Below are 17,253 nucleotides of genomic sequence, written 5' to 3'. Positions count from 1 at the left end.
ACCTTGAAGTGAGGTCAGCTTTTCAGGCATATTTCCCTCATGTGCTGTATGCTTGCAAGCCTTGTCTATTCAAAAACACTGAACTTTGTCCAGATGCTGGCCGAGTTTTGCCTGCCGTGTGTTTTACAGATAATCCTCTAACTCCATTCAAACGTATGGGGAAAATATTTATTTTCCCTTTAACCCTCTGTGTCTAAAATTTGGCAAAGTGACACAAATAAGCAATAAAAATAATCAGTTTTTCATAGCTTGAATTCCCTGTGTTACAAACATACCTATCAGCTCAGGTTGTTTTGACTAATGTGTTTACAAAACCTTTTTGCAATATAAACAGGAAGAAACACATCCATCCTCCTTAAACCAATCTTGCTTGTAGATGGAGTGTTTGCTCACATTTCGGGGACTACATTACAAAAATATCCAGTGAATGTGCACTTAAATCTAATAAATAAACCTGTTTTTCTTGGGTTTGTAGTGTTTTAAGTAAACACCTGAAAACATGCATATTCTCAACCATCTTTCCTACTCACCTTTTCATGAATGGGAATCTGTGAGCACATTCGGTGTGCCTGCCATTTTCACATGAAATCACAAATACTCTTGTATGGTTTCATTGTTCCAGTGTGTTACTAAGCCTTCTGCAGGAACATTTTCAGTGTTACAGTTGCAGTACTTTGTCAATGTCTAATGCCATCATTCTTATTTAATGAAGTGAATACACGATTTAGCTCTTTTTAATGATAACGATGATATTACGTCCTATAATTTCTGAGATGTGAATGCTTATTCAGCTATGAAACAATCTTGCTGATATTTAACTTGACTGTTATTATGACAGGATTTAGCCTGCTACCTTGTGACAATATCCAGTCTCATTATTGTTGCTAATGATGAAAAAGAGAGAAAAAGACTGCTGTCAAATTCTGTGCAACCGCGAGTAAACACTAATTAAACTCTGGCTCGTGCTGCATCTTCTTAGGAACACCTAAGTACTGGCTGTGCCAAAATTTTGTGATTTATTTTGAAGCATGAAAAAGTTGATTCATGTGGGATTCATGTGGGATTCATGTGGAACGTGAACACGCAGTACATCTGGCTTTTTTAGCTAGTTGTTAGTTGTCACACTATGGGGAAAATTGGCACAGTTTAATTTCAAAAAACAAAACAAACAAAACAAAACATCCAAAATTCAAACATGATTTCACTCATTTATTTATATATTTATTCAAATAAATATATAAATTTTCCATTTAAAGTAAAAAAACCCTGCTATTCTCCATAGTTAGACTGCTGTGTAAATGTATAGCGTGGCATAGCCAACAGAGAAAATCTTAGGCATCATTACCCACTGAAGCTGGCTATGCTGCATAACCGCTCTCAACTGAAATGTCAGTGTGTCCCAAGGCAAAGGTCACTATCCATGAACACACAAGCTGAGGTAAGCAATACTGTGAAAGGGCTCATGTACTTGAGACGTAATAGTTTATCATGCACCCTAGATTAAAAAAAATGCGTTCACAATCAATATTCCTCAGATTTGTACTCATTTTGAGTAAGCAGTGTCTGTCTCCATACACAACAGAGGCCTTATATGTAAACAGTGCTGACATACAGTATCAGAATATTAATCTTTTCCTTTCTCTATTAACTTTCTGTAGCCAAACGACCGGAGGGACTAGGGGATGAAAAATTTGCCCTCAGCGACGTGATTGATTTGCTATCTTGTTTGTAGATGAAAATTAAGATGTCAAATCATATTCCTGCAGAGAAAAGGCCCGTTAATGGTGTTTTCGCCCTGTGAGTTTGATGCAGGTCGAAGGTTGATTTGTTGCATCTCTGATAAAATTAGAGAGAGGAGACAGGGTTCTGTTGTCATCTGCTTCGAGAACAGAAAGCGCTTAATCAACGCTGGAAGGACAGAGGGAATTCACTAAAATAGAGGTCATAATTCTTCATTTTAGTTTGTGTCATCCTGTTTTTCTCCATTTGAGGCAGTTAATTAAAGATGTAAGAAAACAAGAGTTGGTCAGGAGCCTTATCTTAGTGTACAAGTCAATGCAAAACAGAATGAACAAATAATAATAAATGTTTAACAGGTTCAGTAAGAAGCAGGATGGGTATTATCCCAATGTTGGTCACATAAGCAGTTCAGCAAAATGCAGTATTCTGCAAGTGTCTGCCTCCGTGAATGACAGCTGGGATAAGCCTGGACAGTGGGAGCCCTTCTTGGGTCACAGTTCACAGAGCAGTCTTGGTTTAAGTGGAACCCATCTCGCTGAATGCTGATGCAAGCACAATTTTCTAATATGGACACAATCCACAATCGTGTATCAGAGTGGTTTTAATCAAAAAGGGCAGATATCCAATATCGGTGGCACCTCACCGCAAGAAACGAGCGAGCAGAGTTATGATGTTTATTAGGCACGATTTGTGAGAAAAAGGAAACTACTTGGAGTAACAATGCAGTGGCAGACTGGTGGTTAAAAAGAGATTTTCTTGCCATTTGACTTGCTTGCCTTCATAGACTGGAACTGCTTCTCACAGAACGCACAATCAATAATATCTTTGTGTCTTATCTTGTGGTTATTACAGAAACGAACAGTCCTTTGGAAAGTCTGTGCATGATATCAAATGAACACTTGTTTAATGCGTTATCAAAACCCAGACTGCGGTGGCGATTATATCCATGCTGTATTACAAAATGAAAAACATTTAGCAAAGTTTCAATCAGTCTCCAGATGCCTGGAGGCTGAAATGCTAATGCAACACAAAGCCAAGACTGATCATAAATAGCGAGCTTAAAAAAACAAGAGAAAACATTTGATATTTATAAGGCTTTTTCGCAAAATCTCATAAGACATATTTCAGCTTTTCTGGACTGCTACATGCACACAAAGCTTTAACAGATTCTTCAAGACGTGGACTGTAGCTGTCTCGCCATTGACCATAAATCCTGTGATGCGCCATGATCCTTCAAGCCACTCTGGAAAGGAGAGAGAAGCAGAGACAGAGCAGGAAATGGCAGCCATAGAAAAATGGCATTAATGGCAAAAATGAAATAAAGGCGGGGGTGGCGTATGTGCTCTGTGTTTTTCCGGGGCTATGGAAGAGTTGCTAATAATGATAAAGAGTCAACTCAGTTCCATTTGTGGTACAAGGAGGTATCCTGCATATGGACGGCATCATCCATTCAAATGAAAAATCAGGGCTGTCATTGGCATTCAGAAATAATCTGACAACACGGAGTAACACGGCACTTGCACAAATGTATACACACTCATCCACATTTTGCATAAATAAACATGGACAGATACACATAACAGGCACCCGGATCCACACTGTCTGGAATGCATTATTATAATCCTGATAGATGGATGTACATTCCACCACTATCTCCCCTGGTTACTATATCATTTATTGTCTCTCTTTTATATCTAATCCTCTCCTTTGGGTTTAATACAGTACTCCCCACTATAGACACAGACATATAAACGTGGACATGGGAAGGTGTGCTGTCACAAAGCTGTGTGCATTTCAGCCTGTTAGAAGCATAATAGAGTCATATGTTATTAGTTTGAAGCCAGGGCCTTCCACCGAGGGTCTTGTTAGAATACCTGCTCAAGTACAAACTCAGTGGGACTGCATGTTTGATGAAACTTTATGTGAGAACAGGAGGCAAATCATCTTTCAATAACCTCAGTGAAAAAAAATAAATAAAAAAAAAAGCCACAAATCACACAACATTTGTCCTATAATCCTTTAAATCTTAATAACAGAGCCACGATTTCCACAATGACCACCAGCACATTTATTAGAAGTCCCAGATTTACAAAGAAGACAGAAGTCGACGGCTTTTCTGCAGGAGTCAGTTCAGATTCAGGGATTTTTTTTTTTTTTTTTTTTTTTGGGAGCTTGTACTTAGCAGCTGCCAATGGCACTGCTTTTTTAATTAAGTGTCCTCCCTGTGCCTCTTTGGCATTAGATAAGCTAAGTGTTTTTGCCTCCCAGAATGCACGCCACAGACACAAATGCATAGGTTTGTGTCAAAACAATTAATCTAATTTTTCCTAACAAATGCAAACATTTTTGAATCTAAGTGGTTAATACATATTTTGAGTATTCAAAAACTAAATGACTACTAATAAGAGACTGTGGAATGATTTGGTCTCCAAAACCATGGTTAAAAGTAAAGGGACTGATTCTTATATAGCACTTTAGCACTGGGAGCACTTTATAGAACATACCTCATTCACACCAGCATTTCCTAAGCCCTTTCTACCCAATATTCACACTCTGATGAGAGCAAATAGGATTCAGTGTCTTATACAAGATATTTCTTTCAAAGGAAGCGGCCAGGAATCGAACCACCAACATTCCAATAAGTAGATGACCTGCTCCACCTCCTGAGCTAGAGCCACACCAAAAACATACATAAATAAATGTTTTTTTCTGTCTTTTTGTCCACGACTGAAGTCATCCTAGGTGTTCTCTGTGTATCAAACACATTGGTAAACGTGTCAATTCAATGTGCTGGGTTCTATGGGAAAAAGAGTGCCAGGCAGAGCTAAGTTGAAGTTTTGGATGACTGTCTCAAAATCTTAACTCAGTCAAAAAATATTTTGAAACACCCAATTTAAATTTGTGACAGAATAATGAAAAATGGCTTTTCTTTTCGTTTTTTTTCCAGTCGTGGAAACAAGCCTGCACATGTTTTGGATGAGATCCAATAACGCAAAAATAAACTGGTTTTGGTCATGACAAGCTCACTGGAACTTCAGGCATCCATTTTTGAAAAATAAATTGAAAACAGTCAGTCAGTTAGCTAGCCTGTTGGCCAGATTTGGTTAATAATAGACCATGAGTGAACTCATGGCATACTTGTTGACAGCCCAGAGAAAGCAAGGCGAGATAGAAAAGTCTCTAATCAAGTTATCCGAGTTTGACCGCCCCTAAAGTAGTCATCACAACGCCTGCCAGAAAACAGAGTGGCTGTGAAAAGCCAAGAGATCAGTGGAAAAATAGGGCAGGCGAGGGCTGTGAATCAAAGTGCACACGGCTCCTCTCAACCTATTATGATTCATGCACCTAACAGCCATCTTCAGGAACTGATTATGATTCACAATCCCAAAGTCAAGGACATTCTATCCCTGGCCATTAAACCATTAACAGATATAGTACTGTGCAAAAGTTTTGCTAAAAGCAAATTGGGTTTGCTTAACTCCCACTAAGGCTGCCTCCCTTGCTTCTGTTTCCTCACGTAATCCTAGACTGAAATGATAATGTTGAGCTGAGGGCTCTTTATCGCCACGGTATCTACTGCAGGACTCGTTGCTCTGCATGTTGCTCAGGATAGTTTTTAACTGCGTGATGCATAAAAACCTAAACATCTATAACCATTGTGTGGCACAGCACAGTATTAATCTGCAAGCCACTGAGTTTAATTGGTTAATTCTTGTTTATTTTTCTCCTTTATTCTTCCGTTGTTACAGCGCACACATTACTGTACACTCGCGCGCACACACAGAGCCTCACAATTTTGCTCGTTTATTCAGTGGGTGGGTACTTGGGCCATAACAATAATATTATCATTCTACGTGAGACACTAAGTGCAGTAATGAACCATTATTATGCACAGACTTATTATTCTGTAACTGCCTTAAAACGCCGAACTCAACCATAGATTAATAAATCATCAATTTTATTGTAATTTGAGTGCAAAGACATGAATTGGTTGATGAAATTGAAGGGTTTTCAGACTTTCAATCACTCGCTTTTCATTTTCAAGACGACAAGAGTAATTTGTAAGAGCGTCATTATGTGGTCTTCCACAAAATTATGATGTTGGATGCACTTTGACAAGGAAATAATTGTATCCTTACACAAGTGCTTTGACATTCAGTAGTATGAGGAAAGCGTTGCACTGTACAATTAGGCGTTATTGATTGCATCTAACTTCCCCTTCTCAACTTATATTTCTCTCAGTGTTTTCCTCATGGCTTGTGACCTTGTCCCAATTGCACAAGTGGCAAAAGGAATGACTTTGGTGCACTTTTGCCAACGATTGAAATATACAAGGAAGGAGCAAAAGGCCAGCTATCACCAGGGGGAGAAGTTTATGTTCCCTCTGATGCATGAATCCAAACCCTCCTCTTTTACTGCTCCTCAGCTCCCTCATTCCCTCCCATTGTGTGTTCGCTGTAGTAGCATCTGGTTAATGGGCCTCTTCAGTCGATAGTCTCTTCCATCTTCTTACACACACATACAGATTCTGTGTAAAATGGCAAACACACATACACATTCACAGCCTGTTTTTTTCTTTTAAGCCTGTAAATAGATACATTTTTGTCCTTTTAAGTCTGCTGCTTTATAAGATGTGGGAGGATAATTTCTGAGGAACATTTAGCCATTATGTGTATGTCAGTGCATATGGACACTTTATTGAACAGGTGTTTCATACAGTCAAGTGTGCACTGTTGTTTGCAACGAAGAGATTATTCTGAACAATGAAACAGTTCATATTTCTTATTAGAGGGGTCATGCAAGCATTCTCTCTAAAATAATAAATAAATAAAGCAAGTCTCTTGAATTAAAAGTTTTCTTTTGTTTATTTAGTCCAACATTGTTCTTTTTTCAGTGAAAGCTAATAGATGCCACAAGTAATTTCTGGTCTCGGAATAGAAGATTTCTGGGAAGGAGGCTGTATAAAAGAAACGTATAGATGCTGGCATATAGTTTTTAGAAAGTAAAGCTTTTCGTTTCTCACCGCTTCTTCTCCCCTGTACACAATTTTATGTAAATTCAGAATCCTGAACTTTTGGACATACACTCTAAGCTTGTATGGGGTAATTCGCATGGGTAATCCTACTAAATGAAAGACAAAGCCAACGGGCTGTTTTTCTCTGAGCTTGAGGAATTAGCTAACGAGGAATGCTCGGAGCTGGACACAACATTACAGACTTTCCAGTTTAACCCCTCCCATCCAACAAATAAGCAGTGATCTAAGGAATGGAGCACCATTATCAAAACCAGCTGGAGACTTGACACAGGCTACAGGCACGCTAACATCATGCTATTCATGTTACACGTTCACATGATCCTGTACAAGTCTATGCAAGGTTTGACTTTTGTAACTGAAACCGAAGGAATGCCCTTCTGCGTAACGCTGTTCTATAAAATGCTGACAGTTTGTTGTGACAGTATGATTAGCTTTGGTGGACATCTGGGTTAAGTAGGTTCAGTGATTTTTTTTTTGTGTGTGTGTGTGTGTGTGTGTGTGTGTGTGTGTGGAATTGACCACTACAAACACAGCAAACTTAAACATACGGGTGAAAAGAGGAAACTTTTTCAGTAAAAATTAGTTAAAGACTGCCCGACTGCATTAGGCTTTGTGGTTGTGCTGATACTGGCAAACACCCAAATGTTTAAAATGTTCAGTGGCTATGAGAAAAGCTCAGATGACACAGATTTGATGTTTACAAAATGACAAACAAAACTCCCCCTGCAGTGTTCCCCCTCCCCCCATTTCACCTGCTAGATGATGGATAACCCATATGCTATGTCAATTTTAGCTTCTGTATTTAGACAACTTTGCTTTTAGCTTTCTTTCGAGATATTTATTGGTTATTCGTCATGTCTGGAATGTAATCTTCCAGTGAAAGACATAGGAAATGTGTTTTGTAGATAAAATTTCAGTTACAATAAAGCTTGGCTTGGGCTGTGATTGAAACAATACTGCTCCTAAGCCGCACTGAGCCCACCTGTTTGTTCTTCTGTAATTGGATTCTGCTTCATTCCATTTGCCTTAATGCTGATGCATAATGCAGTGTACTGAGGGAACCGGCCATTACCAGCTAGGGGACAGGGCACGGAGGAGTAACCCGACCTCCCTCTCACCAATCCCATCTTGGGACATCTAGGGCCTCTGTCCTTCAAAGCAGCCACTTGCTTAGGCTGGATGGATTGATAGTTGGATTGTGGGCCTGAAGGGAGCCAGAATAGCAGGTGTTGATGTTACAGCCTACAAGAACAATAAGCTGGCCCTCAGCAGCTTGTTAATCTAAAATAAGCAGGCACTGGTGTGGACAGTTTGTGCCCAGGTGGCAGAATCCTCATCAAATAGCGAGCATTACGAGCTGCTACTGAAAAGAGAATGCAAAGCCAAAGCTCAGTCTTTACGATGTAGACAAAAATGTACATTTCTGTGCAGTGCACAGATGATCGGAGCACTAATTTAACCAACTCTTGAAATAATCTAGGTGGTCATATTCTATATTCATAATATTAGTCAAAAAACCTACTTTAATTACTCATGCATTATTTCTATTGCGTAAGAGGCAGATATCATGTTCTAGCCAAGTCAATGAACATCCCAACAGCTTCGCAAAATGCCAGCATGACAGAGATGCCCACATGCTCTTTGCTGTTTTCATCAGGGCCATACTTCTCTCATGATCAGCTGCCTTTGTTAAGTGGCTAGTGTCGATGGCTGTGACTCAACTCTGCCCACAACAGTGATGAAGATAAAACATCTGGAGATGGTGTGCGACTGTTTGGGCGCATATGTGCGCACACTGAGAATGAGAGGATAAAGAAGTGCAGCAATAAGAAGAGTGACATAAATTGCGTGGGTGCTGGTGTGTGTATGTGACTGAGTGGGTGAGCGACGTCGGCCAAGGTTCATTAGCGTTCATCGGCTGCCTCCACACCGAAATAATAAGGTCCTCGCTTTCTCTTTCTCTCTCTTCCCTCTTCCCTTCTGCATCTGCTGAATATGAACTGAGCTGTGAAAAATGGTGTCTGATCTCAGGTCACCTCTCCTGTACAGTGATATATGACGGAGATGCGGGTAACAGTTGATGAAGTGACAACATTAAATTGGTAACGCTGAGGTTAAAAATCAAAAGGGAGAGAGAAATCCTGATGAGCTGCACAGAAGGCAGATGAGTATGCGGCGTGTTTTTGATAAGAAGACTGTCGTCGGGATTTTAGGGTGACTCAGGAGACGAGAGCGTGCAAATGGAAGAAAAGAACGGGTCAGATCAGATGGAAAGTCATTAGAAATAATTCTCTTAATGAAAACATTTCCCGGCTTCAGGGACGGCTCACGGCTTTTTTTCCACCACCTTCAGAAAAAATGGATGCTAGCGCATTCATTGGAGCAATGTGTACAGAGACTTTTTTTAAATGAAAAATATTCTTCAGATACGGCGGTTTAAAGAATAATAAAAAAAAGTTATTTAAGAGGGTATGCAGAAGAGACAGTGATAGTGCTTGGAAAGGGGGGAAAGGAGGAAAGCGATTTTGAAATTGAATCCTGGCTTCACTGCATCAGACTGATCCACAGAAAACATAAAATAATGCGAAAAGACACCTTAGTGGACAATATGGTCTCACTGGAGCTGAAGGGGATAATAGAAAGAAGAACTAGTAAATAGCATAAATGTATCACAATAGTGGCAAAAGCCGACTTTTCTTTTTTCTGCTCTGACCCCAGACAATAAAAGTTATTGCTGAACTATTACATGTTATCTTACCATGATGGATGCATGCAGTACTCACCCACTAGACTTCAGCTGACATGTGTTTGACCCCTATCCTCGTCTACAGGAGACAGCACCTGGTGCCTCAACACAACGCCATTAGTGGTCAACCACACACACACGCTTTTGCACACGCTCCCTTTGAGATATTTTTAGGGGATGTGATACAACCACCATGGTAGCTAATGCTGAGAGATTCACACCCCGTGGACTTGACAGGAAGGGATCCATTTCCTGACAGCAACCGCAAACCATCCACACATGTAGCACATACTGTACATCCTCGCTGTGTGAACTTTGCGCTCCTGAAAGAAGATTGATGTGTTTCTATAGGAATATGTATAAATGTGTACATTTAAAGTATCTGCTTGAGAGTCTTTAACCAGGTTAAATGATGGCAATTATGTTGATCCCACATTGAGCTAGTGCCAGCTTTTGAATCTCAAAATGATACAATTAAACTGCGAGCAAAGCACTCCACTTTCCCTAGAGTGATTTCTCCAGCACATCTGTAAATACTTTCCAGCTGTAATCCCTCAAGAACCGCAGCTAATGCCATAAAATCCACTTACGAGTCAAAACGAACTATTAAGGTTTGTTTTTTTTCTTAATAAATTACCTCACTTCTAGTTGTTGTCTACGGGAAAATAAATATATTCATAACACAATCATTAATGGATGGCAAGGTGTTGCGGTGGTTAGTGCTGGAAATTGCATTCCCCCCCGTGTCTGCAGGGGTTCTCTCCAACTTTCTCCCACAGTCTAAAGACATGCAGGGGGCTAGGTTAATTGGTGATTTTAAATTGGCTGTGAGTGTGAATAGATAAAATACACAGTTGCATTGTATATATCTGATGCTATATAGTATTGAAAGCACCATCTTTTACCTGTGTCTATTTTTTCCAGCCTCCACTGTTGCTGAAAATGGGAAAAAAACCTGCTTGAAGCTCAAAGTTTTCGTCCGACCAGCAAGTAAGTGCAACACAAGGCTTTGTAACCGAGCTTCTTGAAGTAGCCGGTTGGAGTGAAAATCAAAGCACTTTATGTCCTCTGTCTGGTTACCTCACTACCTTAAGCTCACTGTTGAACATAGCTCTTTCACTTATCACAGCACTGCTTGATTTGCTAAAAAAAAAAATTGAAAACATGAAAATGCTGATAGACATTCACATCAAATGAAATAATCTGAATGTTGCCATGAGCTTTGTTGCTTGAGATGTTTATTTTGAGGGCTTGGGGGGGTTGGGGGCTACAAATGTCACTAACCTATTTGGCACATACCTCTAATGATTTCTCATTCTCCCTATTTTCTGTTATAGACAGCTGTGTGAAAACTATAGGTGTACATGACCGCGTTTTTGATGTAAACGACAAAGTAGACAATACATTAGAACCACGAGGTTAGTATGGCTTCCTGCTTTTTTGATTCACTTCTGTATGAGTTCCAGCTTTCTGTATATGTGTACCTTTTTCTGTGCCTCTTTCTTTTATGATGCTGATCTGCCCTTGCCTATCTCTGTGTAATGCTTCTTTTAAGCTGCTTTTTCTCCAGAATATCAAAGTGGTGTCACGTTACTGCTGCTACATACATTATGTAAAATGCTGCTCATGTAATATTCCCAGTTGCATGTTGTGGTCAATGCCACAACATGCAATCTTTATGCTTACTAAACTTTTTCTGCCTGTATTTTAACTAAGAACGTCAGTATTAAAAACCATAAAAACCATTAAATAATATGAATGCAGTAGGCACAGTCGCACAGTAGCTATACATTTGGCGAATTTTAATCTTTTTCTTTACTCTTGACTGACTTGCTGTAGGCTCTGTAGCACAGCATTGATTATTTTCTGTGCTCAGAACGCACAGCAGTTTTATGTCTTCATATATCAGCCTAACCCAGTCTCTGAACTGAAACACTCCACATCACCCACATGCTGTTGTCTCATTCCCAGCACCAGCTCACCGCAAGGTCTGAAATAACAAAAAGACTACCCCACTGTCTATATTTTTTATTTATATATAGATATATACAGTGATATGATCATTGATCACAAAAAATGGATTCTGTCATTTGAAAATAAGATCTGCTGCATTCTGAAATGTCTTCACCGTGAAGATAAGATATTATGATACCTAAATGGGACACAAAACACACAAGTCCAGGCAGAGCAATGCTACATCCTAGGGCATGTTTGATACCCATCTGCTTCTCCCCCCTTTGCCCGTCTTAAAACCCTGCCTGCATCCTCAATGGCTGGCTCTCATCTTGCAAGCTTCTTTTGGCTCATTTCCCTGTTATGCCTTCCAAAGGAGAAACATGAAAACATTCATCCGTCATCTGTTGTCGCCCTGTCCCTGCCCAATTTCTACCACACACACACACACAGACACACAAACACAACTTTGTATAGTTATGTAACTGTCCAGTCCTCTGTTCTGTCTATCTGTCCTTTGCTGTGCATGGTTCAGCTCCTTTCCCATGGTGCGGTGGGCACATGGCTGCTCACAGATACTGATGCCACTGCCAGAAAAACACAGGGGGCAGCTCACCTGGGAGATGAATTCAAAAATGTTTCTGACATTGAGAGTAGAAACATTATATAGCAACTGAAGTTCATATGGCAACTCAGACTTTATGGCACAAACCCAAACATCTATGCTTTTCACTAACTGGTGAAAAGTATTATTGGTAAATAAGAAATATTCTCACATTACAAATGTGAATGCACTGCCCAGGACACACACAAAAAAGTCACACACTCTTCATATTTTCTTGGACCACCTTTAGGCAGTGATGATTGTGACTTTTTTTGGCCCGGGAGTGTATTTGAGAATGCGCTCAATGAATAAGCTTTTGTGTGTATGATGCACTGTTAAGAGAAATCTGCATTTACCATAAAATTCACTTCTATTTCTTCTTCTTCTTTTCTTTAAATCCTTTAGACGATACCAGCCATGAACCGGCTGAGCCTTCACGAAGTGAAACAAATGATGTGCCACGCCTCCAGAAAACAAGTCCGCTTCTGGCTTCGATGCTGATCTGCTTAGCAGCACTCTCCACTTTATAGCGCCTCCCTCTGTCCCGGAGGTCATTTACACCTAGCGTGGCCTGAACCTGCCCAAGGCTGCAGGGTAGGGGGTGGGATTTGGGTGGATTGCATTCGCTTGTTTGGGCATAAAAGCAGGCTTCTCAAGGAACCCTCTATTTTTTTCAGAAAAAAAAAATATTTAAGTGGTCTTTCTCCGTCTGTGAGTGAAAAAAATAAAGTTGATGTTAGAAGCGGGAGAAACAGTTTCCCCCCTTAAACCTTCAACTAAGATGCCAAATCCTGTTTGACACATAGTGATTCTTACTTTCCCGTGACTTTTGACATCCCTTTACATTATGTTTCTGTCATGGCAACGCTGTTTAGACATACACATATACACACACTTTACATCACACACGACAGTACAGTACCGCAGAGTCAAATACAAAAAATATTCACATCAGCATTAAGCAGGAGTAGAGTTGATATACAGTAGCCAGTTTTACATAGTAGGACAGTGAAGATGCTAGGTCTTAGAAATGACTGTACATACGCAAACAAATAATCCTGAGACCTCTCAAGAAGCCTTTCAGAATATATTTTGATTGTTCTGCTGGGTCATTAAAAGAACAAAAAAGATTTTTGCATCTCTGTTCGTCTAGAGTTATTTTCAATTAAGTAAGAAAAGCTAAGAGTTAAAGACGTAAGAAAAGAAGTGTGAAGTTTCAAGCAGAAGCAAGACGATAAACCTGAGCACTGAAAATTAAATGCCTGGTATGCACCTTAACCCAACAGGTCTTCAGACAATCTTGGTTCAAAGATGGTCTGAAGATTATTTGTCATTCAATCTCCGATTTCCCTTGAAAATAGAGTGTTTGTATACTTTGGATAAGCTACTTAAAAGGTTTAGCGGATCTTTGAGTTAATACAGGTAAAAACCATGAAAGTCTGCTCAATAAAGCATCGCTCTGGCTAACAAAGCGACTAAATTGAAACTTTCTCAGCAGACATTTTTTGGTTTCGGCAGATATCAGGATCAAAAATCAATACCTTCTCAAAGTTGATCACACAATTTCACAGCAGTGGTCACAGTCATTTTATACAATGTTTACTGAGCTAGGCAGCAATTTGTTCTCTCTATTCAGTTTGAGAATTAGTCAATATTAACACTCCCATAAACATTTGCATCCACAGCCGCCCCCCCTCTATTGACTGTTAAAAAATTGTTTGAAAATTATTTGCAGCTTTATTTTTTACATCTCTATAATAATACAGATTCTAAAACTTTAGGACTTTTGTACTGTGTGACATCAAGCTAAATAAGAACTATGAAAGAAATCGTGGGAAACTGTTTGAAAAGACATTTCCATTAATAGTGCCATACTTTTCCTTGGATCCCTGTCCCATAAGTGTAACCGTAGCTTTGACTCATACAGTAGATTTACGTAAAAGTGAGATGTTTTTTAGAGCCAGCTCGTTGCATTAGCTAATGCATAGCTTGTGTTTGCCGTGTGAATAACAACAACAAAATCCATTAAATTCTAGGCGACGCACCGCTCTATTTAGTCTGGCCAGGTTTGTGTTAGCACTTAAATTTAAAGGAATTCGCTGTGACATAATGATATTCAGCTTCCTTCAACTCCCACAGATGCACATGGTGAGTTAGCATAAAAAAGCTTTTATGTCTTTTTTTTCTTTTTCTTTTAAGATTGACTTATTTCTTACTTTTAAAAGAAGTCTGAACACACAGAAAACGTGCTGCAACTGACTTCCCTTCAGAGCCGGGTTATTGCACGAGAAACAGGGCACCAATTGGTCTTGAAATATGGATTCAGAAATGTAGAAAAATAGTAAGAAAAGGAGCACAGGAGCAATTGCATGTCCACCTTCAGCTTCTTGTGTTACTGGCTTAAGTGACTCTTTAATGAGGTTCAAAATGACAGGCATGTGGACCCCATGTTGTGGCAAGGGGAGTTATTTCTGGTATTAAAAATAGATGCTGGAAGGCCTGGGGGGTCTCGGGGGGAGGTAGATTTCCGCCGTGGGGGGTTTTAAAGCACCAATGACCTTGCAGTTTGAGAGAATTGGTGAGTGAAGGAGACAGAAAGAATTAAAGTGAGAGAAACACACACACACACAGATGGAAAGACATGAGAAGTAGCTGAAGGTAGTGTGACTAGAGTGCCTAAAAAGTAAAAATAAAAATCCAAACAAAGTGACAAAAAATAAAAGAATCCATTCAACACTACTGGAACAAACACCTTCTCTGACAAACGTATGTTCAGTAACATTCAGTCTCAAAGGCACATGGTAATGGTTTTGCTTTGTGGCTGCCTTTTTCTGTCTTTATTCCTAGAAAGACTGCCTTTGCCTTTTGCCATTAGTTTTTTTGGGGGGTTATGGTAACAATGCTATTACAATGGAATAGCAGCTCGGCTATGAGGGGTGACAGGAGACACGCCATTTAATGAGGTACTAATTTTCAGGATAACACCACAGGGAATGAGCACTGCATATGATTCAAAATGGATGCTTGCGAGCAGATTAACAATAGACTTTTATCGGAAACCAGCTTCAATTGTACTCTTATTAATTACTTAATTACCAATGGTATTTGTCATTATTGCTATCATTGTCATGATTTATTCTGTACACACCTTAACCTGGGAAATGAGGATCAACTTATATACTGGATACTGTGTATCCTGAGGTAGTCAACCATAAAACATGTAGTGTTAGGTTAGTATCCGTTTTGTACCTTTCTGGAGGACAAAAGAAAAAAATGAGATACATCATTGTTAAATCTGTATAATTATTATTGTTATGATGATGATGATGATGATGATTATGACTATTATTATTAGGAAAACTTCTTGATGTAAATAGTGTTTGATATTAAAGTATTAATTTGGTTCTTATGTCTTTTCTAAAAAACAAACAAACAAACAAATACCATATTATCTCGGGGTTTTGCGGAGTGTGTACTGTCCTCAAACGATGCATTGTGTGTTTTGATACTCAATGCCTAATGAAACTTTGAGCTAATACACAGTGGAAACCTGTGGGCGCTGAACACGTATCGGTGAACAGCAGGCTGGACTTTAGCCAACAGGAGGCTCATCTCTTACATGTTTCAAACCAGTCACCAACCACCACGTCTTCATGTCAGGATCCTGCCTTGATAAGAAACATTTGGGACTTAATGGGTGGCCTATTTGTACTTTTTTTTTGCCTTCAGTGTTTGAAAGCATGTTGGTCAGCTCAAAGATCAGCCATAACTGGACTGTTGGCTTTTTAAAAAGAAGGATCTCACCAGTTTCATTATGTGGCATGCGCATGAACTTGATGACATGTTTAAAAAAAATCATTTGGAAAAAAAAAAAAAAGTTCTGCTGTTATTTTCTTTTCCTTTACGATGTATTAGATTTTCATGTTCATGTTGTGCGATTTCTTTTTTGGGTTTTTTTGCATCCCCATTTGAGTGCTGTCATTAAACTGTGTAGTTACGCAAATGTACATAACAAATATCATTTTTGTGAGGTTACAGTGGGGTCAGTCATTTTGTAGTTCAAAAGCAACTTTAAGTTTTTTTTAATAAGAATGACTCTCTGTATCCATCTACTGAAGTCATGCCATGTAGCTGCACTCTGTCTTCTCTGACTAGTCATTCACTTTCTGCTCTCCCAAGAGGAGGTGTTTGGGAGTGTATACATCGGTGTGGATGTTTTTCAGTAAAAAAAAAAAAAAAGAAAAGAAAAAAAATTGTGTGCGACCTGTAAGTTTGGTGTGTGCATGTCTCATTTGCTGTTGCTGCAGTGAATGGGAAGCGGCAACCCTCTTTGGCAGCAAAGAGTGTTTCCCATGCCTTAGCCCTTCAGCCTCTGCCCTGGCAGCTCGGTCTGTGTACAAGACGCTTTCTGCCATTGTGCTTTTACACGGAACAGCTGCTGGCGTCGAAGAGACTACAACGGGGCCCTTCACTTTCTCTCCCTTTTTAACAACCCTAAATCACTTGTCACTACGGTAGACATTGGTCCCGGGCACAGTTCAAGGATTAGCCCACCCCCTTCTACCAATCCAAAACCGGATTGTTAGCGGGGTAAAGCCCATCATCGATCCAGGTTCCGTGGGTTCTCAGCTCGCCTCTTGCTGATGAGCCACTTCTTCATTTTATGTCTCATTCTTCTTGTACTTGTATAACCCCCCCACCCCCCACCACCACCGCACCACCTGCTATCTTTCTTCCTTCACCTCTGAACTCAGCTCCCACTTTGCCATCAGTGGGGAAAGTTTCCAACCTGCTCTTTTACATTATATAAACAAAAATTAAAAATGGACAAAAAATGATCTGTATTTGTATATACACATGTCTGAGCTACTATGAGTACTACAATAAAACAGAAATCCATTGCTTTGCTGACTGTGCTACTGTTTTTCTATTTTTTTTTAAACTCCTTTTACAAAGGTATGAAAACTTAATTTAAATGTACGCGATCATGGTGTATTAAGAAGTACTGTATTAGGGTTGTTTACTGCAGTAAACATTCCTACTGTAACTAATAGAGAAAATGAACATACTCCTCTGACACTCGGGCAAAATCATGTCTCATTATGTGCCAAATTGAATGTCATCAGCGCGCACACACACACTTCTCTTTAGGTTTCTCCCTATCTGTGCCCCTGC

At 39.6% G+C, this 17,253-nt stretch overlaps 1 protein-coding gene across 2 annotated transcripts in view; it reads left to right on the top strand.

Annotated features, from left to right (window-relative positions):
- efna5b (ephrin-A5b) overlaps nt 1-16,982 on the top strand; it is a 105,642-nt gene extending 88,660 nt beyond the window's left edge. The window contains exons 3-5 of one of the 2 annotated variants that reach the window (XM_003446149.5): nt 10,446-10,511; nt 10,859-10,939; nt 12,484-16,982. In XM_003446149.5, the coding sequence (XP_003446197.1) occupies nt 10,446-10,511; nt 10,859-10,939; nt 12,484-12,608 (272 nt within the window). In that variant the 3' untranslated portion in view covers nt 12,609-16,982. The remainder of the gene's footprint in view (nt 1-10,445; nt 10,512-10,858; nt 10,940-12,483) is intronic. The other variant, XM_005452145.4, reaches the window with a different exon arrangement.
- Nucleotides 16,983-17,253: the final 271 nt, after the last annotated feature.

This window comes from Oreochromis niloticus, linkage group LG12 (genome assembly GCF_001858045.2).
Source record: "Oreochromis niloticus isolate F11D_XX linkage group LG12, O_niloticus_UMD_NMBU, whole genome shotgun sequence".
In the NCBI taxonomy this organism is placed as follows: domain Eukaryota; kingdom Metazoa; phylum Chordata; class Actinopteri; order Cichliformes; family Cichlidae; genus Oreochromis; species Oreochromis niloticus.
This window is presented reverse-complemented; position numbering and strand designations above follow the sequence as displayed.